This window comes from Crocuta crocuta, unplaced genomic scaffold (genome assembly GCF_008692635.1).
Source record: "Crocuta crocuta isolate KB4526 unplaced genomic scaffold, BGI_CrCroc_1.0 scaffold149, whole genome shotgun sequence".
Lineage (NCBI taxonomy): Eukaryota > Metazoa > Chordata > Mammalia > Carnivora > Hyaenidae > Crocuta > Crocuta crocuta.
In genome coordinates, this window is record NW_027551561.1 from 6,660,658 (window position 1) to 6,687,616 (window position 26,959).

The 26,959-nt window shown below is 35.8% G+C and overlaps 1 protein-coding gene across 1 annotated transcript in view; it reads left to right on the forward strand.

The window, feature by feature from the left end:
* SUZ12 (SUZ12 polycomb repressive complex 2 subunit) overlaps nt 1-26,190 on the forward strand; it is a 45,836-nt gene extending 19,646 nt beyond the window's left edge. Inside the window, exons 7-17 of the mRNA XM_077749860.1 lie at nt 3,483-3,568; nt 5,133-5,364; nt 6,284-6,377; nt 12,643-12,748; nt 16,006-16,183; nt 17,889-17,980; nt 18,187-18,330; nt 19,097-19,254; nt 19,594-19,792; nt 21,291-21,370; nt 24,072-26,190. Coding sequence (XP_077605986.1) covers nt 3,483-3,568; nt 5,133-5,364; nt 6,284-6,377; nt 12,643-12,748; nt 16,006-16,183; nt 17,889-17,980; nt 18,187-18,330; nt 19,097-19,254; nt 19,594-19,792; nt 21,291-21,370; nt 24,072-24,417 — 1,715 coding nt within the window. The 3' untranslated portion in view covers nt 24,418-26,190. The remainder of the gene's footprint in view (nt 1-3,482; nt 3,569-5,132; nt 5,365-6,283; nt 6,378-12,642; nt 12,749-16,005; nt 16,184-17,888; nt 17,981-18,186; nt 18,331-19,096; nt 19,255-19,593; nt 19,793-21,290; nt 21,371-24,071) is intronic.
* Nucleotides 26,191-26,959: the final 769 nt, after the last annotated feature.

Consider the following 26,959-nt stretch of genomic DNA (forward strand, 5'->3'; position numbering starts at 1 on the left):
CCCCCCCCACCTCTTTCCCTCCATCCCTCCAAAAATAAACATTAACAAATATTTATAAAATTATATTTAATGGAAAAAATGTCAGTTCTGATAATTCAGTTTCTCTTTAGTTGATTTCTCCAACAATTTCAATTATTGCTTTATTTGGTCAATGATGGGATGTGGTAGATGTAACTTGTAACTCTTTAAACTTTAAAAGTAGTGGTACTTGGGGCACCTGAGTGGCTCAGTCGGTTGAGCGTCCGACTTCTTAGGCTTAGGTCATGATCTGGTGGTTCGTGTGTTTTAACCCCACATCGGGCTCTGTGCTAATGGCTCAGACCCTGGAGCCTGCTTCAGATCTTGTGTCTCCCTTTCTTTCTGCCCCTCCCCTGCTTGTACTCTGTCTCTCTCTCAAAAATAAACATTAAAAAAATTTTTTTTTAAAGTTGTGGTTCTTAAACTTTAGTGTATGTAGAAATGTTTTGACAGTTTAAAATACATATACCTGGACCTACAAAGAATCAGATCTAGTAGGATATAGCTTTGGTATGCCAAAGTTTGGTATAGCTTAGGAGCCTGCATTTTAATAAAGCACCAACATAATTCAAAAGTTGGTTAAGGAATAAACTTTAAGAAACTGGCTTAAAAATTTTTCTTAGGTGGACCTTATATATAAAATCTTGTTCATAGCCTGGCTTCCTTATTGCTTTCTTGCTATTTAAGTTTTAAGTAGATTTTGAGGTTGTTAAAATTATTTAGTGCTGTGTGATCATTCTTGAAGGTAAATGTTAGCTGTGTCTGGCTTAATTTGAAATAGATGAAATTCCAGCTCAACCTTCAACTGTACTTTTTAGGGCACTAACTATCGCTGTAAAAAAAGAAAGCTATGTAGGGGTGCCTGGGTGGCTCAGTCAGTTAAACGTCCGACCTCAGCCCAGGTCATGATCTCACGGTTCGTGGGTTTGAGTCCTGCATCGGGCTGTGTGCTGACAGCTAGCTCAGAGCCTGGAGCCTCCTTCAGATTCTGTGTCTCCCTCTCTCTCTGACCCTCCCCTGCTCACGCCGTCCCTATCTTCTTTCAAAAATAAAACATTAAAAAAAAAAGCTATGTAATACTGTCTTACCCAACTCAGAGCCATCATCTTTCGAGAGATCGTAGCTAGAAAATAATGGGAATATCTTTTTATACAATTAAGTTGTTTTTTTTTAATGTTTTATTTCTGAGAGAAAGAGAGAAAGAGACTTTTTACCAGAAACATGTCAAGTTGGTAATCCTTGGTATTGTTTCATGAAAAATAAAGTTTTTTTTTTTTAAATATTTTTATTTATTTCTAGGAGAGAGAGAGAGAGACCCAGCGTGAGCAGGGGAGGNATCTATATTAACAGCTACTGTAATTCTGGTTTTGCCTTAGATCTGGTCCATTTTTTTATATAGAAATAAACTGAGTAGCATTTTTTATGTTTTTTCCTAAATTACTTATAATCATCTCATAGAGTCCCTTTTTTCTGCTCATTCATTATACTTGGTTTTCTGTGGTACTTATAAAGTACTCTGGGGCGCCTCAGTGGCTCAGTTGTTGAGTCTCCAGCTCTTGATACCGGCTCAGGTCACAATGCAAGGGTCGTGGGGTTGAGCCCCGCAACGGGCTCCACACTGAGCATGGAGCCTGCAGAGATTGTTTTTCTCTCCCTCTGCCCCTCTCCCCTGCTCACATACTCTCTAAAAACAAAAAATAATAAAGTAATTGAATTGAATTTTACAGGTTCAATAGCTCTTTGTTCCCAGGGACAAAATAAAATCATTCATAACTGAAACTGGTGATGGATATTAATTGAATATTGACTCATTAATGTCACTTGATTAATATTTAACTTGAATTAATGTTACTTTGAAATTAATTGGAGAGTAGTCTGATTAAACTTTTTCCTGTGTACATGACAAAAATATGTAAAGTTCAAAATTGCTCAAATTCCATTAGAGTTTTTATTTTTTCTTGATGTTACTGAAGTAAATGAGAAAGTAAACTCTGTTGGTACTGTTTCCAGAAGATAATTTCCCATTATAACTTTGAAAATTAGTGGAAGTTGGGAAGAAACAGCTATATTGCCTCTCTTGTCTAATCAAGCTGTATTTGTAGTAGTTTCTATTTTTAAAGAAATAGTATTTTTAAGAAACCAAAATAGAAAACCAACATCAAGATCCCTAAAATCTGATTATTTTTCCTTTTGTTTTTAAATGAAGACTTTTGTTTAGCTATTACTACTTGAAACTGCTTAGAAGGAATGTACAAAGATTATTAGGGTACTATTTTCATGGGTAGTATTGTTTGGAGAGTATTTTTGTTACTGCATTTTAAAACNAAAAAATTTTTAAACTAAATAAAAAGTGTGCAAAAAGAATAAATTTTTTTTTTACTCTGGATGCAACTTTCAAAGATATGAATTCAAGTGTATTTTTTGCACACACCCTACATAAGAATATTTTAAAGTAGAAAAAAGAGTTGTCCAAAATCTCAGAACAGAATTTTTATTTTTATGTTTTGTGGATTCATTTATTGTGGTAGTTCTATATGTTACAGAAACTTAATGATAAATGATTAGTTTAAACTTATTAATAATGCCTTTGGGATTGAAGACAAGTTAAGTTATAGAAGAGTACTCTAGAACTGCAATTTGCAAAAGCCTTTGTTAGTTAATTGATACAGAGAATATAGACTATTATTTAAATTAAAATCCTTAAGCTTTGTAGACCAAGTAGTAAATAATACCCTAATTTTTGCTATCCTGTTTAGGATTTAGAGAAATTCTGGGGAAAAAATAAAAAACTAGTTATTTTTCTTGTGAAATGATACTATAGTTTAGATAACTTTTATACTGTTAAACGTTTTAGAAATCCATTATTTTAATCCCTTTGGTCATAATTCCTAGTCAAATCAGAACTTTTTGGTTTAATATCACTGTATATTCAAAGTGAAACATAATAATAACTAGTTCAATTTAAGTGTATCTTCAACTAAGTAATTTTTGTAATGGATTTTGGGAGAAGGAAAGAATCTTTTAATGTTTATTTTGTATGTGGTTGTCTCTCCTGAATATTTTATTTGTGTTTTCTGCCAAGAAGCTTTAACTGCATTTGTCATAAATATTTTTGACCAGCATTTTATTATATTCTCTTATTGCCATAAATGTTTTTTCTTTAGAGCCAAATAAGGTTTTTTAGTATTAAAATAATTGAGCATCTTATTTGAGTCAAAAGAAAATCACAGTATTGTAGGAAGGTAATTATAATTGTATTGTGAAAGGTTTATTTAAATGGCTCTAAAGGCTTTGAAAGAGTTTGCTGCAAATTTGAAAATGATTTCATGGGGAAAAATGAGTAAACTTCTGAGAAGTATTCATTATAGGAAGTCTTTTTGTTGGAAATTCCCAGACTACTTAGGAAAATGAGTATGATATTTATATTTTAAAAATATATTTTAAAACACTGATTTTCTCTTTAGATAAGCCATCACAAAACTCAGAAAATGAACAAAATTCTGTTACCCTGGAAGTCCTGCTTGTGAAAGTTTGCCACAAAAAAAGAAAGGTAACATAAAATGATGCTGGTAGATTATGTGGAATAATTTTTTAAATATGTTCATGCATATATATTGTGCTTTTTAAACCTTGAAAGCCTTTAAATATGTTGATGCTGAATCATAAAACTTATCAGTTTAAGCCAACCTTGCAGACTCTCATGTTTTTTCTGGACTGGCTATAGATACATACGTGCATAAAACTTTCTCCTATAGGAGTTTGACACTGAAGGAAAGAAACTGTCTTTTAGCATCTTAGGATGTAAATTCAATTGTTTCCCTACCACTTCAGTGTCTTACCTTGTTTTTTAGTTATTTGTACCAATTGAAATTTAAACATAAGGGCTGAGAGAGTTTTACCTTTTCTAAGACTACTCTCAGGCAAAGAAATTCTGTTGGCAGTATTAATTACACCTATTAACACATTGCTACAAATTTTTATTCATAAGATGAAGTCATTTCATCATAGAAACACATGTTAAATTACCTTGGCAACCCGTGAAAACCAATAGTTCTACTTTTGGTAGCTTCAAGACCTAGGGTATTTTAAGAGTAGGAATGACCTGCATAGAGGTTCCTATTGCTGATGTTCTTCCAAAATCCTAGTAAGGTGATACAGGGCTTGAACACTCCTAGAGCACTGATAATGGAGTGGACTAAGGTGATAGGTGTAAGTATATGTTCAAAACTTCAAAGTTAAGAAATACCACTCCCCACTCCCATGCAATCCTGGTACAGCAGTGATGTGAAAATCCTTCAAGATACATTATTATTCAGGGGAAAAGAAGTTAATATAACTATAATGTAATTTTTGTGTTTCAAAAAATAATAGGTATAAACATTTGCTTGGAAGGATATACACAGCCAGCTGCTAATATTTGGAGTGTAGGGCCTAGGGGGGGTGGGGCAAACTTAAATATTTCTCATTTTATACTCTTCTGTAGAGTAGAACTGTTTTTTAAATAATAAGATATGTTCTATTTTCAAAAAGAAGATCCTAATTTGCCATAAAGGTCTTCCACATCTTCTAATTTTTCAATTATTTCTTTTCAGTATAACTCCACTTATATAATTTAGAACATTATTCATAAGATGTTTAATATTGCTTTCATTAAGGAACATTTAAATATATAGATTTATTTCATAATGTTTACAGTGGTAGTATAATTTTCTTTTCTCATTTCTAATGGTCCCATCAGTTACCTTGTTAAAATAGAAGATATAAAGGAAAGGATTATTAATTTATTTGAGCTTAACATTTTAAGCATGGTATTAATTCCATATTTCTAAGGTAAAAGTATTTCAGATGACCACCAGCTAAATATTGGATATATTCTATCATTATTTGTAGTACATTGAATTGGAGAAATCCTCAGTTGTGTTAAGATTTGGTATACGGTTAGTCCAAAGCCTTTTTTTTTTTTTTGCTTCATCACAATTTTCAGAACTATGGTTAGAATTTCAACATGCCATTTGGTAATGATGTTTCCTATATCTGTGATTAGAAATTTTATTATAATTCTTATAATTGCATATGCATAAATAAGTATAATTTCATAATCTTTGCCTTTGCAGGATGTAAGTTGTCCAATAAGGCAAGTTCCTACAGGTAAAAAGCAGGTGCCTTTGAATCCTGATCTCAATCAAACAAAACCTGGAAATTTCCCGTCCCTTGCAGTTTCCAGTAATGAATTTGAACCTAGTAACAGCCATATGGTGAAGTCTTACTCATTGCTGTTTAGAGTGACTCGTCCGGGAAGAAGAGAGTTTAATGGAATGATTAATGGAGAAACCAATGAAAATATCGGTAATTTTTATTCCAATAATTTTAATTTATTTTAAACTTTGCTTTTCCAAGGAAGAACTAGAAGTAAATTGCATTCATTCTGAAGGCATGGCCTTTATTTGCAAATCTTTTATAGTCTGATGAGATATTAATCTTATGGTACATTGCCCTGGATCTTAAACTGTTGGCTATTGTGCTGTACTAGGTATTTAATCTGTAAAGTTCTCAGTGTTACATGTTGAAACGTATTCCATGTAGTAAAGAAAATATATATTAAACAGTGAATAGAGAAGACTGGCATTTCAAATTAGTCTCTCAGCAAACAATGAATTCATTTCCCCCCACACATAGCATTTTATTGTGAAAAATTTCATACATACACAATGGTTGAAAGAGTTTATGTAGTGAACATCTATCTACCCACTACTTAGTTTCTGCAGTTAAGATTTTACAATATTTTCTTATCACGTATCTATTCCTCTGTCTTCCCAACAGTTCTGAATCCACCTTTGAGGTAATTATTCAGCCAATATATAGGTGCTGGGGATACAAAGATCATTAAAACATCTAGTCCTATCTTCTAAAAGCTCACAAAGGCTGACCTAGAATACAGAGTTATAAATAATTATAGCAAAATGAGGACTGGTATAATAGAAGTACATGTGAAGTTTAGTGGAGGAGCACCTTGAGAGAAAGAATCTTTGAGTCTTGAAGTATCCTTTGAAGTTCTTGAAAAGTAACCGTAAATGAGGATTTTTTTTCTCCTTGCCTAGTTAAGGACATTCACATACGGTAAAACAGAAAATTGAAGAGTATAAATCTGGATATTGTATCACAACTTAATCATAATTTATACCTAATTTGGGATAAGGGACCATATATCATAAATATGACATTTTTGTTGAATATGTGATTCATGAGAAATGTTTGTGAAATTCAGATGTCAATGAAGAACTTCCAGCTAGAAGAAAACGAAATCGTGAAGATGGGGAAAAGACATTTGTTGCACAAATGACAGTATTTGATAAAAACAGGTAATGTTGATAGACAAGTGAGGTTCCCATAATGTTCTAGAAATGTTTTTATTCTCAAGCGTAATATAGTGATATTTTTTGCCAACTTTCTCTTAATTATTAAAAAAGAAAAAATTTGTAAATACTCTTTGTCACATAGAAAGCAGTAACACAGACGAGTTTGCTATTTGAATGGCTCAGTTAAGATTCTATATTAGGCATGCATTTTCTGAGTGTCTTCTCTTTGTCACACACTGTTCTGTTAGTGAAAAGGCAAAAAAAAATCCCTCCTTTTGGGGAACTTAACTTCTAGTGGAGAAAACAGACACCACTGCCCCCAAATTCTATCAACTAGTAATGTCACTTAGTGATGAATGTTAAGTGGTTGTTTTATAGAGAAAGCTTCTAGGAGAAGGTAGTACTTGAACAGAGACCTGAATTAAGTGGGCCCTGTGCAAATCTTGATATTGTATATTACTGTAATGATAAGGAAGAAATCTGTGTGTCATGCTCTGTGTGCATTTGGCACAGGGTAGCAAAGAAGACCTGGGTTTGTCATTATCTCTGCGGTTTTCATTGGGGAGTGAAGCATCTTAGTGCTAGTGAAAGAAGATCTAAGAAGCATAGGCAGCATTCTTTTTTTTTCTTTTTAATGTTTTTATTTTATTTTTGAGAGAGAGACAGAGCATGAGTGGGGTAGGGGCAGAGAGAGGGAGACACAGAATCTGAAGCAGGTTCCAGGCTCTGAGCTAACTGTCAGCACAGAGCCCGACGAGGGGCTTGAGCTTCCAGACCGTGAGATCATGACCTGAGCCCAAGTTGGACACTTAACTGACTGAGCCACCCAGGTGCCCCAGCAGCATTCTTTTTTGACCCAGTTGGAGAATGGAACCTGTAATGTGCCATGAGTTCTTGTTGCAGGCTGCTTGCTCGTAGTTAACACAGCTCACTAGTCAGGTGTAGGAGAAAGAGCAAGGACAGCACCTGGTACATCCTCCTACTCGGTAAAAAGTACTAGATTGTTGCTTTATGTAAACACTTGTTAGCCACCAGGTAAAGAAATTCACAAGGCCTTTAATGTAAAAGTAAAGATTAGGAATAATGCCATAAGTTCTGGTTACTGTATTGTCTTAGAATAAATCACTTACATTACTATTAGAATATATCATTTAATATTAAACCAATATAGTGTCTTTAGAAAGTCTAATTTATGAGTTAAAGATTTATTTTTTTTTAATGTTTATTTTTGAGAGAGCGCGCAGGGAAGGGGCAGAGAGAGGGAGACAGTCTGAATCTGGCTGTACGCTGACAGCAAAGACCTCATGTGAGGCTAGAACTCACAAATTGTGAGATCACAATCTGAGCCAAAGTTCAATATTTAACTCACTGAGCCAGCCAGGCGCCCCTGTGAGTTAGAGATTTAAATGAAAAACAACAGAAACAAATACAGTAGTTACGTCTGTGGGAGAAGCAGGTAGGATGTGACACAGTGGGCTTTGTTGGTGTGGGTCAGTGTGCTATTTTAGGCAGCGTGGGGGATGTGTGTTGTGTTCTTTTTAAAATTCTTTCTACCTTACATATATATTAACATATTACTTGTATTTAGGAAATACTGCCATTTTTTTAATGTTTATTTTTGAGACCATGTGTGAGCAAGTGAAGGGCGGGGGGGGGAGGAGGGGAGACAGAGGATTGGAAGTGGGCTCTGCACTGACAGCAGAGCCTGATGCGGGGCTCGAATTCACAAACTATAAGATCATGGCCTGAGCCAGAGTCGGCTGCTTAACCGACTGAGGCACCCCTGAAATACTGCTTTCTGTTTAATAAATAAAAGTACCAAGAAGAAAACACAGAATTTTCCCCCCACTTATTTTGGGAAAAAAATTTTTTTTAGTTTTATTTTTCAGTAATCTCTATACCCCATGTGGGGCTTGAACTCACGACCTTGAGATCAAGTGTTGGACGCTGTACCCTACTGAGCCAGCCAGGTGCCCCATTATGAAAATCTCTACACCATGAAAAAGTTGAACAATATGTATCATTAATGCCCACATAACCTTTGACTGTTAACATCAGTTGTTAACATTTTACATTTGCTTTATTTGTGAATGTGTATTTTATTCTTGTGCTTAACCGTTTGAAAGTTAGATTGTGACACTCCATTCCTCCTAAAATATGTACGTATCTCCTCGAAACAGAACAGTTCCCTTCATAACCATAGTATACCTATCATACTCAGGTCCCCAGTGGACCACAAAAATGCCCCCCTCCCACCCCACCCCAGTCAAGAGTTGTGGTCTGTATAGTTAGTTGTTAATCACCAGATCTGTTCAGTCTCCTTCAGTTTGGGATAGTTCTCTAACCCTTTTTTTCTTTTTTCTATTCTCTCTGCCTTTTGCCACTCCTCCTGTTGTTAATTATAATTGGTACTACATTTGTGTACACTGAAGTGTAGTTGACACATGAAATTACTTTCAGGAGTATAACTAGTAATTCCAACATAGTGATTTGACAATTCCGTACATTTTGTGGGGTGTGTGATCAGTGTAGTCACCATCTGTCACCATAGAAGGTTATTATGGTATCACTGACTGTGTTCCCTACATTGTACTTCTCATCCCGTGACTTATTTATTTTTATTTTATAACTGGAAGTTTGTACCTCCTACTCTACTCCACTTTTTCCTCCCTCTCCCTCCCTCCCTCTATCCCTCCCTCCCTTCCTTGTTTATTTATTTATTTTGAGAGAGAGAGAGCACATGTGTGTGTGAGTGGAGGAAGGGCAGAAAAGAGAATCCAAGGCAGGCTCAGCACAGAGCCCAGTGTGAGGCTCAGTCTCACGAACCATGAGATCTTGACCTGAGCTGAAATCAAGAGTTGGACGCTTAACTAACTGATGGACTCAGGAGCCCTGCTTTCACCTATTTCGTTTATCCCACACATCCCTCCGACAACCACTAGTTTGTTTTCTGTGCTTATGTGTCTCTGTGCTTTCTCGTTTGTTTGTTTGTTTGTGATAACTTTTTAAAAGTACAGGCTTATAATTTTGCCAGTTTGGGCTTTTGTGATATGTCCTTATAATTAGATTCAGAAACATTTTGGGCAGGAACATTGAATGGTGATGTATTCTTTGTGTATATCACCAGCACAGGTAAAATTAGGTTTGGTCACTTGGTTAAGGTGGTGTTCATATTATTTCTCTATTGTAACAGACCCTTTTCCTTTAATTAACACTAGGTAATCTCGGGGCACCTGAGTGGCTCAGTCAGTTAAGTGTCTGACTTCAGCTCCGGTCATGATCTCATAGTTCATGAATTCAAGCCCAGCATTGGGCTCTGTGCTGACAGCTCAGAGCCTGGAGCCTGCTCTGGATTCTGTGTCTCCCTCTCTGTCTGCTCCTCTTCCACATGTGTGTCTGTGTAAATAAACATTAAAGTAAATAAACATTAAAAAAAATTAGAAGATAATATAATCTTTGTGGTAATATGTGAAACTGGGTAAATGTCCACTTTCTCCCTACCAATCTTTTACCCAATAGTTTGGCATCCATCGATGAATCTTGCTTGAAAAAATTACTCTTAATAAATGTTTTTTTCATTTTACTTATTTTAGCGAGAGAGAGAAAGAGAGAGCATGAATTGGGGGGAGAGCAGAGGGGGAGAGAGAGAATCCCAAGCAGGATCTGTGCTCAGTGTGGAGCCCGATGGCAGGGCTTGATCCTACGACTCTGGGATTATGACCTGAGCTGACATTAAGAGTCAGATGCTTGGGGTGCCTGGGTGGCTCAGTTGGTTAAATGTCCAACTTCAGCTCAGGTCGTGATCTTGCAGTTCATGGGTTCAAGCCCCGCGTCGGGTTCTGTGCTAACAGCTAGCTCAGAGCCTGGAGCCTGTTTCAGATTCTGTGTCTCCCTCTCTCTCTGACCTTCCCCTGCTCACGCTGTCTCTGTCTCTCAGAAATAAAAAAAAATTACAAAGTCAGATGCTCAACCGAGGTACCCAGGCACACCTGAAAAAATTATTCTCACGACAGTTGCCAAATGTTAACATTCTATTATTTCTTCCATGTTTACTGGCATCTTTATTATGAAATAGCAGAGCATTCTTCCTCTCAGTTTATTTTTTTAATTGGTATGTTTTCTTAATCAGTTACAAATTGCATTTTTGTTGTCTGTTTTAATCTACTCGTGTTGTCATTCTTTTTTTTTTTTAATGTTTTATTTATTTTTGAGAAAGAGATAGAGACAGCATGAACAGGGGAGGGCCAGAGAGAGAGGGAGATACAGAATCTGAAGCAGGCTCAAGGCTCTGAGCTAGCTGTCAGCACAGAGCCAGATGCAGGGCTCGAACCCACGAACTGTGAGATCATGACCTGAGCCGAAGTCGGACGCTTAACCGACTGAGCCACCCAGGGGCCCGTGTTTTTCCTTATTTTCTGAATAGTATGATATTTCAGGCTTACATTCCCTCTCTCTACATCTGTTCTGGAATTGGCTGGTTCTTCAAAAAGTCTTGATCCCTTTTAATGGTGGAAGAGTACTTTACAAACCAAGATGTGAGGAGTTAGATGTATAAAAAATTCTTTTGATAATCTCGGAGAAGTTAAAGTCTCCTTGAAGAATGACTACAATTCACAAGCCATATGGAAAAAGTATGAAATTGAGCAAAATTAAAAACTTTGAAAACAAAGAAGTCACAGGCTAAGTCAAAAATGACAAGAGGAAATTAATTTCAACTCATACTAAAGGTTGATGTTTCATTTCTTTAATATAATAAGGTCATACTCATTAAAAACACCACAGCACAATAGAAGAATGAGCAAAGGATAAAAATGTTTACAAGAAATATATATGTGGTTCTTAAACATTTAAAAGATAAGACATCTGAATATAAAAGTACACTGAGATGTCATTTTTTCACTTACCAGTTTGGCAGAGATCAAAAAACTGATAAAGCACTGTTGATGAGGCTGTGGGAAAAAAGGGCCTCCTCATGCATTACAGGTAGGAGAGTAAATTGGATTGTAGCTATCAAATGTGCAACTGTAAAATAGGATTATTATGTAGCCATGTAAACGCATGAGGGAAGCTTCGTTGCAGTTTAGAAATATATGAATGTATTACCTATTCAAATAAGAAGAAATAGTTTTTTAAAATACTAAGTTGAATAGCTTTGCTGATGTACCATCAAAGCATAAATAGAAGGAGCACAGTTTAAAGACAAAAATTGTTAAGTCTCAGAATCATTTGGTGTTAAGATTAGAGACAGACTATCCGGATTCAGTTGCTAGCTTTGGTTATTTACAGTGTCATCTTAAGGCAAGCTACTTAATCTTTCTGTGCCTCAGTTTCCTCTTCTGAAAAGCAGAGTAATCTACTTTATGGAGTTGGGGAGGTTAAATGAAACCTGGAGTCTTTAAAATAGTGCCTGGCACATAGTAAGCACTCAATAAATGTTAGCTGTTATCACCTAGCAGAATTTTCCCAAGAATGACAAATAGAAGCCAGATTCTTGCTACATACAATTAATTATTGAGCATGGGTTGAAGGATGGTCTTTAGGGTAGTAGTGTTACTAGTGATTAAAGGTATGGAAAAAAATAATATAAACCATTCATACACACACATATGTATACACACATTAAAACTATACTGTGAATATGGGCATTAATTACTTGATTCAACTGGTATTTTCATTCATTCATCCATTCATGAAATGTTTATTGAGCACCTATATGTGCCAGGTGCCCCCAGGATCTTCTAGTTATCACAGTCATAGTCACCAAGTTTACTGGTCATGAATGAAAGTGAAGAATTTTAGTTCGAACTATATTTTCAATAGTTAGAAATAACAGAGGCTTAGTTCTTAGTGGTTCCCTAAGGCAAGTATTGTAACACTGTTATTATCCCATTTTTTAAAAGTATAAAGCCTACACTCCTGCTTTATACTTCATGTTTATAATTTACCAACTTTTGAGACTTCAGGCGTATGTTATCCTTTAAATTTACCAAGTTTTGAGACTTTAGGCATATATTATACTTTAAAGGTTGAAATTTATATCTGAGTAGCTACAGTAATGAAATAATTTTCTAGTAGTAGCAGTTATTAGAGCAAATCATTAAAATTGTTTTTGTCAGGAGTGGAGAATAGGTATATTTCAAAAGTTTGTTGGGTATGTAAGCTAGTTTATAAATTTAATAAATGCTTTTTAGTATAAATCTAAAAATGCAGATTTGTGTACTTACAGTAATACACAGGTTACTTTAAAGTGTATGTGTTTGTCTAACAGGCGCTTACAGCTTTTAGATGGGGAGTATGAAGTAGCCATGCAGGAAATGGAAGAATGTCCAATAAGCAAGAAAAGAGCAACATGGGAGACTATTCTTGATGGGAAGGTATGGCATATTTAGAAGGTGGAGCACGTTATAGTTATGAACTCCCATTTTTAATTGATGTTTTCTTTCCCAAGTGCAAATTCATGTTGGAAGTAAAGAGTCCTTTGTTTTTATACTTTAAAATACCAAAGTAAAAATTACCTAGTCAGAGTATTTCATGGAAGGCACTGTCCTTGGAGCCAGACAGTTCAAATCTCCATTCCAAGCTGTGTGGCGTTCTGGCAAATTATTTAATCTTTTGTGTCTCCGTTTTCTTATCTGTAAAGTGAGGCAGAATTGATGAATTAAACGAAATAATGAAATACACTTACCACCGTGCCTGGCATAAAATAAGTGCTCAATAAATGTTAACTATTTTAAATCCCATTCATAGTAACAGCAGGCAACATATGATGACCAGTAATAAATTTATCAAGAAATTAGATGAACCATACTTTAAGTAACTTTTCTAAGAGACTTAAAAGAATAAATAACATTTCTTGGGTAGGCAGACTCAACAAAATAATGATGTCGTTTATTCCTAAATAGGTTAGTGTGCCATCATGAGCAAAATCTCAGGATTTTTTGAAGTCTGAAAATTAGCCTCAAGTTAACATAGAACAGTATGTAATAATACTAGGGAAAACTGTGGAATTTTTCTGAGAACGTTTACTTAATAGTAGAACATAGTAGAAAGGAAAAAAAAACAACAAAATTAAATTGTATGGTGTAATAAACAGAAACAGGTGAACCAGTCGCTGAAGCATAGTTTTAAAAGTTTCAGGTACATTTGGACTTTAATCTGTGACAAAATTGGTATTAGATCTATGTGGGACAGACAGACTGTTCATTAATTGTGGCAGAACTGGTCTCTAGCCATCTGGAAACAAACTCAGACCTGATAAATTCCAGAAGCCTCGTAAATGAAATGTAAAAATTAACACTACATAACTGCAGATAAAAATGTAGGTGAAAATATAATCTTAGTATGAAAACAGCCATTGTATGTATGATGCAACAGGTGGAAAGCATAAAATAACTAATTAAAGGTGAATCATTTCTAATACTGCAAAAATCTAAAGTTAAAAACAAATGATAGGCTGGGGAAAATATAATCTATGAAAAGCTAGTATTAAGAATATGTAATTTTATAAATCAACCAGAAAAAAGATAAGCTATCTAATTAGAAAATTGGGTTGAGGACAATCAGGAAGTTCTTAAGGCAACAAATATAGATGGCTAGCAAGCTTTTAAAAAGATCTGTTTAACCTTATTAGCAATCAAAGACACGTAAACAAAGTCAGAGATCTTATTTGAACTACTGGTTTGACAATTAAGAAGGCTGACAGCTTGTAGTTGGAGGTGTGAGGACACACATTCTCAAATAATGCTTTAATGGAAGAGTAGGTTGGGACACCCTTACTGGAGGGCAGACTGGCAAAATGGATGACATTTTAAATTGTGTATGTAGGCATTAGCAGTTAAGTCCAGTGCCTTAATTTTGTCACAGGTGTAGTAACTGGGTATCTGATAAGTTGTAGGTAACAGGTCCTGGCAAAATGTGTAAATAGTGAGAAATTGAGAGTACCCTAAATCTAAAAAGGTAGACATTAAAAAGAGCAATACTTTGATAAGATTTCCATAGTATTTATTTACTTAATAGTATACATATTTCTACTTTCTCTAAAGTTAATAGTGGTTACTTCTAGGTTATGGGATTTTTAATTTTTATTTTTTATGCTTATCTACAGTGTTTGAATTTCATGCATGTGTTCATTATGTTTTAAATTTCTTGTTTAAAGTTTAAGTTCTTACAAGGAAATAAAAATTATATATATGAGTTGATGGTTTTTCCGAAGAAATTGAAGCAATATGAAATGGGCCTCCTTCTAAAATCAGCACATTTAGATTTGGTTCTAACTTTTTAAAAGTTTTGTGGTATTCTTTTAAATAAATGTCCCATAATTTACTAAACCAATGCTACTTTAATGGGTAATTCAGTTATTATTTTTTTCACATTTTCACAAATGTTGTAAATATATTATGCATTGTAAGTATATTTATAAGATAAATACCTAGATACAGACTTAACTGTTTCAAAACTAGTTTATAAAAGCACACTTCATTCCTGTCTAAAATCATAGTTTTATAGTTTTAAGAGGACTATTTGTAATAAAGATGTAGGAGTTTACGCGTGTATAGCAGTAAAATATACAGGAGCCCACTGAAGGTTTCTATGGAATAACATGAAAGCATTCTTTCAGAAGATTATTTGGTCTTCTATATATGAATTGAGAGATAAAAAATAGAAGCAGGAGGGCAGTTGAGATACTGTAGTAAAAAGGTAATAAGGATCTATACTTGGTGATTATATAAGAGAAACAATAGAAAAATAGGGGTCAAATGTAATTCTAAAGTCTTTAATTTAGGGTCACTAGGAGAATGATAATGCTGGGAAGAAAAATAATTCTGCCCAGGAAGGAAAGAAAATAGATTTACATGTAAACATAGTTTTGGTTCAAGGTGACATTGATGTCATCCAAGCCGTAGTGTCTCATAGGCAGTTGGAGATATATGGGCTTAGACCTCGAGCATAAAGAGTGGAAAATCAGTTTGGGATCATCAGCCTAATAGGTAAATCCTTGAAGACAGGTGAGAGAGAGATTAGGGTAGATGGCTAAATGTTAGCTAGGAATTAAGCGAGACCAGAGGAGTCATTTTGTAAGTAATTAGAGATTGAGGAGGAAGGCTATCTTAGTTCAAGGTCCCAAAACCCAAACAGGAGAAACAGGGAAGCTGTCATTGAAGCTGAAGAGTGCCAGAAAAATCACAAATGGCCATAATTGTTCAGTTTACAAGAAGAAAGTTGGTCATCTGACAGAGGTTGCAAACTGGCAGGCTTTGGTTACCACAGGTTTTTGGTTGCCCTTGAAGCCATTTTCTATTGATTACCAATATGTAAGAATAGTAAGATTTCCCATGCGAACTTCGATTTCTGACTTGAAAAAATCTGAAAATTTGATGGTGCAGGGCTTGTGTTTGCACATGGCAGCAGTTCATCCGTTCTGTTATGTGGCTGTTTCTTTCGTACAACCTGAGCAACCCAGCACTGCAGTTGGTACAGCGCCATGCATTTGCTTGAACTGCCTGGCTGTCTTTGCAGGCATTTTAGGATTTCAGATCCACATTAATTTATCATAATAAATATTGGGAGGCTTTTTCCCCCTATAATTTCTTTCACTATATGGAACTTCACTGTTCTATGTTTTCTTTTTTAGAGGCTGCCTCCATTTGAAACATTTTCTCAGGGACCTACATTGCAGTTCACTCTTCGTTGGACAGGAGAGACCAATGATAAATCTACAGCTCCTATTGCCAAGCCTCTTGCCACAAGAAATTCAGAGAGTCTTCATCAAGAAAACAAGCCTGGTTCAGTTAAACCTACTCAGACCATAGGTAAGAAAACATTGCTGTCAAAATAATGCTTTGCACGGGTGCCTGGCTGGCTCAGTCAGAAGAGCATGCAACTCTTGATCTTAGGGTCGTGAATTCGAGCCCCAAGTTTGATGTAGAGATTACCAAAAATAAACTTTAAAAAATTATTATAATAGTGCTTTGCAGAGTTAGAACTTGGCTTCAGATTAATTTGTGTGCCTTTTGCTCTAATAATTATTCTTTTGGAAATCTCAGCAGTTCCTTATGTTTTGTGCCAGTTAGGTCTGGGAATTTCTTTGCTGTTGTTTCTAACGTTAAAAGCCTGATGGAATATATAGTATATATATGCCTTGTGTTATAGAACACCTCCATATGAGGTCTAGAGATGGCCTCGTGTCTATTTAGGACAAGTTTTTCCACTAAATAAATTTCTATCAAGCTCACAAGAAAATTAATCTACCTTTTTAGACTTTGGAACTGCAGCTATATTAAGGGTTTTGGAACTGTATGCTTTTTATAATTCATGTAAAGGTTTGTATATGTTATAGAACTGAATTCAGTATGTCAGAGTGTTTTCACAGTTCTAGGTAGGTCTGGATCATCATAACTTGAATTTTACCTGGTTAAACTTTGCAGTTAATTTTTAGAGGAAGCACATTTCTAAATGAAGTTAGCTCTGCTGAGTTAAGGCCCAGGTGCAGTGTCTGTCATCCTGTACCTGCTTGAAAGGAACATTGTCCTAGGTTTAGAGCATCTATGTGTTTTTATCTAAGTCTTTTTAAAGACAGAAGGTGTAAGATGGTTGTCTTTGACATTGACCACTCCTGTCCATTATGGTATACAGTTACTGTAAAAGTCCAAAAGATGTAAGAAGTGGCCCGTGTCAGGGCAAAAATTTCCCAAGTAAATCGTGGTCTGGGTACTCCTCAAAATACTCTGTGGCCAGTCTACTAGGTAAAGAGTTTCAAGGAAATGGAAAAAAAAGTTTTATACAAAATTGTACATATAAAATGGTTAGTTATGTCAGGGAAAATAGAAACATTTTAAGTCTATAAAGAAATATACCAAAATTATTGATGATCATTATCTTTTGGATTTAGAATGAAATTAGTACAATCATTTTTTATTTAATTTTTGTTAAACTAACAGTGTGCACCATTCCCTGCTGTGCATTGAAAATACAAAGACCAATCAGAGCCACACTCTGACCTAAAAGTGCTTAAAATATTGTAGTGACTACATATAATTTTTTGGGGTTACTTTTGTAATGGTTTAGAATATAAACCATTTCCTTTTAAAAGGAAAAAAAATGGCTCCTGCGGGGAAAGACGGTAACTGATGAAGGGTGCTGGTTCAGGAGATTGTTCCTGTAATCCGCACATGAGGGTAAAATTCTTTTTTATTTTTTTTATTTTTTATTATTTTTAATGTTTATTTCTGAGAGAGAGAGAGTGTGAGCAGGGGAGGATCAGAGAGAGAGGGAGACACAGAATCTGAAGCAGACTCCAGGCTCTGAGCTAGATGTTAGCACAGAGCCCGGCAGGGCTCGAACCCACGAACCATGAGATCATGACCTGAGCCTAAGTTGGCGCTTAACTGACTGAGCCACCCATGCCCCCCAAGGGTAAAATTCTTTGAGACCTTTAATGTTTAATTATTTTCACAAGATAGATTATTTCACTTTTTGTAAGGTATTTGCATTAAATATAAAAGTATATATTTTCAGCTGTTAAAGAATCATTGAATACAGACCTACAAACAAGAAAAGAAAAAGATACTTCAAATGAAAACCGACAAAAATTAAGAATATTTTATCAGGTAAACATCTGGCCCTTCTTTTTTAAGTAATCATGAGATGCCTTTGTTTTACATGTCACATCTGAAATATTTTGGCATATTTAAATGAAAAGAATGTCTCTGATTTTCTTTTTAAATTGTTTCATCTAATTTTAAAGGGGATGTTGAAACAGTATCTTGAGATGTTTAAGTTGGAGATTTGCTATTTTTTGTTTTTTATTTTAAAGTTCCTTTATAACAACAATACAAGACAACAAACTGAAGCAAGAGATGACCTACATTGCCCATGGTGTACTCTGAATTGTCGTAAACTTTATAGTTTACTCAAGCATCTTAAACTCTGCCATAGCAGATTTATCTTCAATTATGTTGTAAGTAACTTTTTTTTAATGTTTATTTTTGAGAGAGAGATTGAGCAAGGGAGGGGCAGAGAGAGAGAGAGGAGGCAGAGAATCTGAAATGCGGGCTCGAATTCACGAACCGTGAAATCATGACATAAGCTGAAGTCAGACACCTGACTGACTGACTGACTGACTGAACCACCCAGACACCCCTTTATTTTTCTTACCAGTTGTATATAAGACAGTCTGACTTTAAAAATTGTGCTTTTTTAGGAGTACACTTACCATGTTGAGCACGAAGTCATATATATAATAGTTGAATCACTCTCTTACACACCTGAAACTAATATAACACTGTATGTTAATTATACTGAAATTAAAAAATAATAAAATAAATTTCGCTTCTGCACAAAATACCAAAATCTTTGCATTTGATGGATTGCTTAATGTATGAATTAGTTACTCAGTTTACAGATATTTGCATATCGCACCTATATTAACGCCCATAATTCTCACACCGGCTCTTTGAATTAAGTGGTAATTTCTTTATTCTTGCTCAGACAAGAAATAATTTGTACAAAATTACCAAGCTAGTGTCACAGCCAAGATTTTCACACAGATCTTGACTCCAGGTCTCCTGACTTCCCTTTCACCATGCTGGTATGTGTGGTTTATTTTAGTTTTCAAAACATTATGAACCCATTAGTACTTTTTAAAATAAATTGGCATGATAGGCATTCAGGGTCGGGATAAGTAATATTTCCTTATTATAAGTATCTTGCCATTTTTGTTACAGTATCATCCAAAAGGTGCTAGAATAGATGTTTCTATCAACGAGTGTTATGATGGCTCCTATGCAGGAAATCCTCAGGATATTCATCGCCAACCTGGATTTGCTTTTAGCCGAAATGGACCAGTAAAGAGAACACCTATTACACATATTCTTGTGTGCAGGTAAGTAAAAAGGTCATACAACAAAAGTTTATTCTCTGACTTTTATTGATGATGGTGGAGGAATGGAGAGCCAGACAAGGCTACTGTTCAGGTGAGAGTCATTATAACCCTCCCCAGCTCCCACACTCACTTTTCTTACTTCCTCCTTACCACTTTTTCCCGTGTTTTAAGCGTTAATGTCATCACTGCTACAGTGGTTTGAGGAATTAAAGAATTCTCCCAGTGGAAGTTAACCGTGTGCATACCTAGATAAGAACCAAGGAACGTACTCTATTTGAGAGATGTGAAATAGAAAGAATCCCTGTCACTCAGTGTTACATCGACATCTCTTTCCATTAGACCAAAACGAACAAAAGCAAGCATGTCTGAATTTCTTGAATCTGAAGATGGAGAAGTGGAACAGCAGCGAACGTACAGTAGTGGACACAACCGTCTGTATTTCCATAGTGATACTTGTTTACCTCTCCGTCCACAAGAAATGGAAGTAGACAGTGAAGATGAAAAGGACCCTGAATGGCTAAGAGAAAAAACCATTACAGTAAGTATTACTAGTATCACTATTGACCGTGTCTGGAATCGTATGATGGATATATGTTAAAAACTATTAATCATTTAATATGAATTAAAATCTTGACTTAATGTAAAGGAGCTCTTTCTAAATGAAGGAACTAGAGAATCTGCAATTTTTTATTACGTTATTTAAAAAAATTTTTTTTTAATCTTTGTTTTTGAGAGAGAGAGAGAGAGAGAGAGAGAGAGACCAAGCATGAGTTGGGGGAGGGGCATGGAGAGAGAGGGAGACCCAGAATCCAAAGCCGGCTCCAGGTATGAGCTGTCCCCACAGAGCCCAGTAGAAGACTCATACTTCTCAACCATGAGATCATGACCTGAGCCAAAGTTGGAGCTTAACCAACTGAGCCACTCAGGCGCCCCCCACAGTTTTTTTTTTAAAAGATTTTATTTTATTTTTTTATTTTAGAGAGCACGCATGAGTTGGATAGAGAGGGAGAGACAGAGAATCTTAAGCGAGCTCCATGCTTAGCGCAGAGCCTGACATGGGGCTTCCTTCATCCCACAATCCTGGGATCGTAGCCTGAGCCAAAATCAAGAGTCGACCGAACCATACAGGCACCCCTAAAGATTTGATTGGATTTGAGATTATTTATTTGAAATTTATTTATTTACTTTTAGAGAGCGTGAGTGGAGGAAGGACAGAGAGAGAGGCGGGGAGAGAGAATCCCAAGTAGGCTCCACACCATCAGCACAGAGCCTGCAATGGGGCTCAGTCTCACAAACCATGAGACGAAATCAAGAGTTGAATGCTTAAGCAACTGAGCCACCCAGGCGCCCCAAAGATTTTATCTTTTTNGAACTGCGAGATCATGACCTAAGCGAAAGTCGGACGCTTAACCGACTAAGCCACCCAGGCGCCCCAAAAGATTTTATCTTTAATCTCTACCCTGACTTTAGGCTGGCACTTAACAACCCTGAGATCAGGACTCGCATGTGCCACTGACAAAGCCAGCTGGGTGCCCTCCACAGTTTTTGTAATTGTGTTGTTTAAACAGTTAGCATCTGGGGAGCCTGGGTGGCTCAGTTGTTTTAAGTGTCCCACACACTTGGTTTCAGCTCAGGTCATGATCTTGCAGTTCGTGAGTTTGAACCCTGTGTCAGGCTCCTCACTGACAGTGTGGTGCGTGCTTGGGATTCTTTTTTCTCTCTCTCTCTCAAAATAAATAAACTTTAAAATTAAAAAAAAAAATTAAAATTAAACAGTTACTAACTAAAGGAAATACAGATTTTCTTCTTGAGATTTTTGTATTCATGCTTTTATTTTTTTTAATAGGTAACTACTTCATAACTTAAGATTTCCCTTTTAAAATTCCCACTTAAAATAGAAGTTGTTTGATGTTGACACTTTGCTGTGTAAGTTGTGGTATTAGTTAAAGTTCAGTTTTTGACCTCACAGCTTTTTCTTAGAAATACTGCTTCTGTTTATTTTGTACTTAATAGGTATTTTTTTTTCTTTTTTTTAGCAAATTGAGGAATTTTCTGATGTTAATGAAGGAGAGAAGGAGGTGATGAAACTATGGAATCTCCATGTCATGAAACATGGGTAGGGTATTTCTAAATTTAAATATTCCATTTCCTTTATGCTCTTCTTGCTGCTTCACATCTGTGTTGGAATCTTATTTAAAATTCTGTTAGTTTAGACATAATGTTTCCTGATCTTACTCTAATCCAAACTATAATAACTGCATAAGGAAAAATAGTTTTATGTAAGGAAGGTGTTACCTTTTTATTTATTTATTTATTTATTTATTTCTGAGAGAGAGAGAGAGGGAGAGAGAGACAGCGTGAGCAGGGAAGGGTCAGAGAGAGAGGGAGACACAGAATCAGAAGCAGAGCTGTCAGCACAGAGCCCAACACGGGGCTCGAACGCACGAACCATAAGATCATGGCCTGAGCCGAAGTTGGACGCTCAACCAACTGAGCCACCCAGGTGCCTCTCTAACAACACTTTATATTTTTAATATGTCTTTTTAATGACACAATTTTCATTTCTTTTATTGTCAAAGATGAAAAAGATAACATGTCCTGTGCTACATGTCTAGACATCCTAAAAACTACTTATCACAGTTATTACCACATTTTAAAAAATTGGGTAATTATGAAGAATAAAATATAAACTTTCTGATTTCTTACTACCATTTCATAGAAGTCAGGGTAGAAAGGTACTTAACTTCTTGTGCCTTTATGGCTAAAAGTGGGTTCCACAGCCTTGCTTTTCCTGCAGATCTGCCTCCTTCCCTGTGGGAACTGTCTGCCCGGCAGTACACATACTTTTCTCCTCTGTCTCCATTATTAGATCCTCATTTAAGGCTTTCTTCTATAGCACAAGGAGCCAAGGTTTTTTCGTTTGTAATGAAACAAAAGGGAAGGAGCACTTTTGTTTCTTTACTCCTGGGGAGTGAAGAGGAATTGGTTCTGTCCAGCCCAGATGTCTTGGGTGTGTGAGCCTTTTTTTGTATACGGCCTTGAGCTAAGAATAGTCTTCACATTTTTAGTGTGTTGAAAAAAAAAAAAAAAAGAGGAAGACAACGGATCCTATATGGCTTGCAAAGCCTAAAATGTTTCTGTCCTTTCACAGAAAATGTTTGCCTTGTCTGTGGTCTAGTCATTAAAAATCCATTATGAGTAAAGCATGTATGTGGAAGCTTAGTGTGTTTTTTCTTTTGTCCCGATAGGCCAGTTTCAAGATAGAATTTTAGTTGTGTTACTGTATCGAGTTCCATTTTCATTCCTTCATCTAAGTCTGCTAGCATAACCACTATTGGCTTTCATGATTTACTAACAAAGTGGCAGGTAGTTAGGTAAGCTTTGGATTTTAAAATACCTGCAGGCAGACTTTACAGACCTTGTTGAGCTCCGTTTCGGTGAGCAGCCATTCTCCTGTTTGGTTTATTTTTGTAAATGTTACTCCTTGTAGGTGCACCGTACTTGCTCTCTACCAACACAGCCACACTCTACCCCATTTGTTGTGACATCTTCAAATCTTTTTTTTTTTTTTTAACGTCTGTTTATTTTTGAGAGAGAGACCAAGACTGAGTGTGAGCAGGAAAGGGGCAGAGAGAGAGGGAGGGATACACGGAATCCGAAGCAGGCTGTAGGCGCTGAGCTCTCAGCACAGAGCCGGACACAGGGCTCGGACCCACGAACCACGAGATCATAACCTGAGCCGAAGTCAGACCCACTGAGCTCAACCCACTGAGCCACCCCCTCAAATCTTTGATTTTACTGTGGATTTTGTGTGTGTGTTGTATTGAGAAATAATTGACATACCTCACTTTATAAGGCATACCATATGATGGTTTGATTTACCTGAACTGTGAAGCGATCACCACGATAGATTCGGCTAAAGCCCGTGTTCTCCTACAGATAACAATAAAAAGAATAAAAGAACTTTTCTCCTTGTGTTGAGAACTCTTAGTGCTCTTTTGACAACTTTCCTATGTGTCCTACAACAGCGTTAGCTCTTGTCATCATGCTGTACATTCTGTCCCTAGTACTTATTTATCTTCTGACTGAAAGTTTTTAACTTTTAAATACCTTCCTCCGATCCCCCCTTTCCCCACCTTCTGCCTTTGGTACCTGTAAGTTCTCTTTTTTAATGAGTTTTGTTTTTGTTAATTTATTTTATTTTAAAGTAATCTCCACACTCAGAATGGGGCTCCAACTCACGGTCCCGAGCTCAAGAGTCGTATGCTCTGCCAACCAAGCCAGCCAGATGCCACGGTTTTTTTAGATTCCACATATAAATGAGATCATACAGTATTCGTCCTTCTTTCTGACTTCTTTTACTTAGCAGAATGCTTACAAGGTCCATCCATATTGTCACAGATGTGACATCGTCGCTTCTTTAAAGGTTTTCCATGAACTGAAAATGCAGAGAAATGCTGCTTCTGAAATAGGAAAGTATGTCAGGGTCAAGGGAGAGAACAAAGGGGACAGTTAGTTTGTATGTAGACAGTTAATGAAAGTGGTGCTGGCAAGAGAAAATGCTTTATATGCTCTTAACACTGCTGTGTGCAGTTTCATTAGGGACACACAGAAATGTTCTCTCTAGAAGCGTGGTTAAATTCACCCTCTTGACATTTTTAAAACCGAAAGCCCATTCAGGTCACTGAATCTCACATTCATTGTAGTTTTCCTACTTGTTAAATCATCACTTAGTGGACTATCATCGTAGTTATGTTGCATTTGACAAAAATGCTTGGTATTACTATTGACGTTTCTGGTTTTTTTTTATTAAATAGGTTTATTGCTGACAATCAAATGAATCATGCCTGTATGCTGTTTGTAGAAAACTATGGACAGAAAATAATTAAGAAGAATTTATGTCGAAACTTCATGCTTCATCTAGTCAGCATGCATGACTTTAATCTTATTAGCATAATGTCAATAGATAAAGCTGTTACCAAGCTCCGTGAAATGCAGCAAAAATTAGAAAAAGGAGAATCTGCTTCCCCTGCAAATGAAGAAATCAGTGAAGAACAAAATGGGACAGCAAATGGATTTAGTGAAATTAACTCAAAAGAGAAAGCTTTGGAAGCAGATGGTGTCTCAGGGGTTTCAAAACAGAGCAAAAAACAAAAACTCTGAAAAGAACAGGCCTAACCCCATGGTATGGACAAACACTGAAGTTGTCATTCTAGGGAATTCAGCCTCTAGGAAGAGTTTTCTTTTTGTTTGTAATCATAGGTTTCAAACAGGCACTGTTAGATGAAGTAAATGATTTCAACAAGGGTATTTGTATCAGGCTTCTGTTTCACTTCATAACGCAGCGTCACATGTGTACCGGTTTCATTGATGTCATTAAAACACTCTCTAGTTTGAGCGTGAACAGCAATATTTCAAAGAAAGTATTTTTAACTTCAACAATTGTCTTATGAAATATATTGAATTGATAACCTAGAAATTATTTCCTATATTTAAATTACACTGTTTTTTGCATTTGTGACTGGCTGTTTTTCTACTTTGTAATTGTAAAACTTTTTTTTGGGGAGGGAAAATTGGAGTGTGATGCCCTTTTTTAAAAATTGGAGATTTCTTGAAATTTTGTTGCATTATTGCAATCAAACCTTGATCCTTGATTTTGAAATCATTTATCAATTCGGAATGAGATATTTTACCTAAGTTCATTTTACAATTTTAAAATAGCACTTCTTCATCTTATGCCTGTTTGAGGAGACGTTAATTTTCACATTGTTGACAGTGAAATGTCATATTGGCTTACAAGGTTACCGTTTGTTTTTATGTGGATAATTTTACTGCATTGCTCACCCAGTATATTTTTTTAAACTTGAACATTTGCTGTTTTGGTTTTTTTTTTCCCCCAATATGGTAATCACATTGAAAATTCAGCTGTCCAATCTTTCCATTATAAACTAAGGGAAGAATGAGTTTGGGATTTTTAAGATGCCACTTTCAAGGAAGGAAATGTTCTACAAAAATGAACCAGAAGATGTTATAACTTGTTTTTTTCTTTGCAAGGATGTCTTTGTAATGTATTTCATGATTAGAATATCCAATATAGATAAGCTGACTTGAATTTTGTGAGCAGTTTTGCCCTGTGAGATATGTGTTTTATGCACATATTTGCGGTTGGATTTTCTCCAACGGAAAGTGGTTTCACTACTGGCACATTAACAAGCACCAATAGATTTTTATTCCAACTCCAAGCACTGTGGTTGAGTAACATCACCTCAATTTTTTATTATCCTTAAAGATAATTGCATTTTCATATTCTTTATTTATAAAGGATCAATGCTGCTGTAAATACAGGTATTTTTAATTTTTTAATTTCATTCCACCACCATCAGATGCAGTTCCCTATTTTGTTTAATGAAGGGATATATAAGCTTTCTAATGGTGTCTTCAGAAATTTATAAAATGTAAATACTGATTTGATTGGTCTTTTAAGATGTGTTTAACTGTGAGGCTATTTAACTAATAGTGTGGATGTGATTTGTCATCCAGTATTAAGTTCTTAGTCATTGGTTTTTTGTGTTAAAAAAAATAGGAAAGAGGGAAACTGCAGCTTTCATTACAGCCTCCTTGATTGGCAAGCTCTCCACACGGTGAGTTACAGTCAGCTCTGATCATGCCTCTGGGTAGTGAGTCTCGAGCTTTTCTCTCGGGCTTTAATTTGCTAAAGCTGTGCACATATGTAAAAAAAAAATAGATTATTTTAGGGGAGACGTAGGTGTAGAATTATTGCTTATGTCATTTCTTAAGCAGTTATGCTCTTAATGCTTAAAAGAAGGCTAGCATTGTTTGCACAAAAAGTTGGTGATTCCCTCCCCCAAATAGTAATGAAATTACTTCTGTCGAGTAAACTTTTTATGTCATCTTATAATAAAAGCTGAAAAAATCCCTTTGTTTCTATTTATAAAAAAATGCTTTTCTATATGTACCCTTGATAAGAGATTTTGAAGAAATCATGTAAGATGATAAAGCATTTGAATGGTACAGTAGATGTAAAAAAAAAAAATTCAGTTTAAAAGAACGTTTGTTTTTACATTAAATGTTTATTTGAAATCAAATGATTTTGTACATAAAGTTCAATAATATAAAAGCTGTATTCTGTTTTGGTTTTGGTTTTGATTATTATGCATTGTTAATGCGTACACTAAAATATTCTTTTGGCTAGGATAAGAAGTTTCCAGATAAAGCCCACCCACTGGTCAGAGCTAGTAAGGAATTAAGGGGAAAAAATGCAAAATCCTGCTTTCAGTTCTAATAACATTAGTTGCAACTACTATGTTATTTATGGTAATTATGGTGAATAGTTGGAAAACATTTTTAAATTTATAGTTCAGAGTAATGTCAGTGTTAACCTAATCCATCTCTGGTTGTGGATTTTTTTTCCTCTCTTTTTAATGAAAAAGGATTTATCTTGGCCTCCAAACAGCTCCTAGAGTGGGGCACAAATGAGAACGGTAAAGTAACAGGAGGGGCACGAGGGTGGCTCGGTCAGCCGTGTCTGACTCCCGGTTTCGGCCCAGGTCGTGAGACACTGGTGCGGGAGATCGAGCCCTGCTTGGGGCTCCGCACGGGCGGTGCGGAGGCGGCCTGGCATTCTCTCGTGCCCTCTTTGCCCCTCCTCTGCTTGCTCGCTCTCAAAGTAAGTAAAAAATAAACT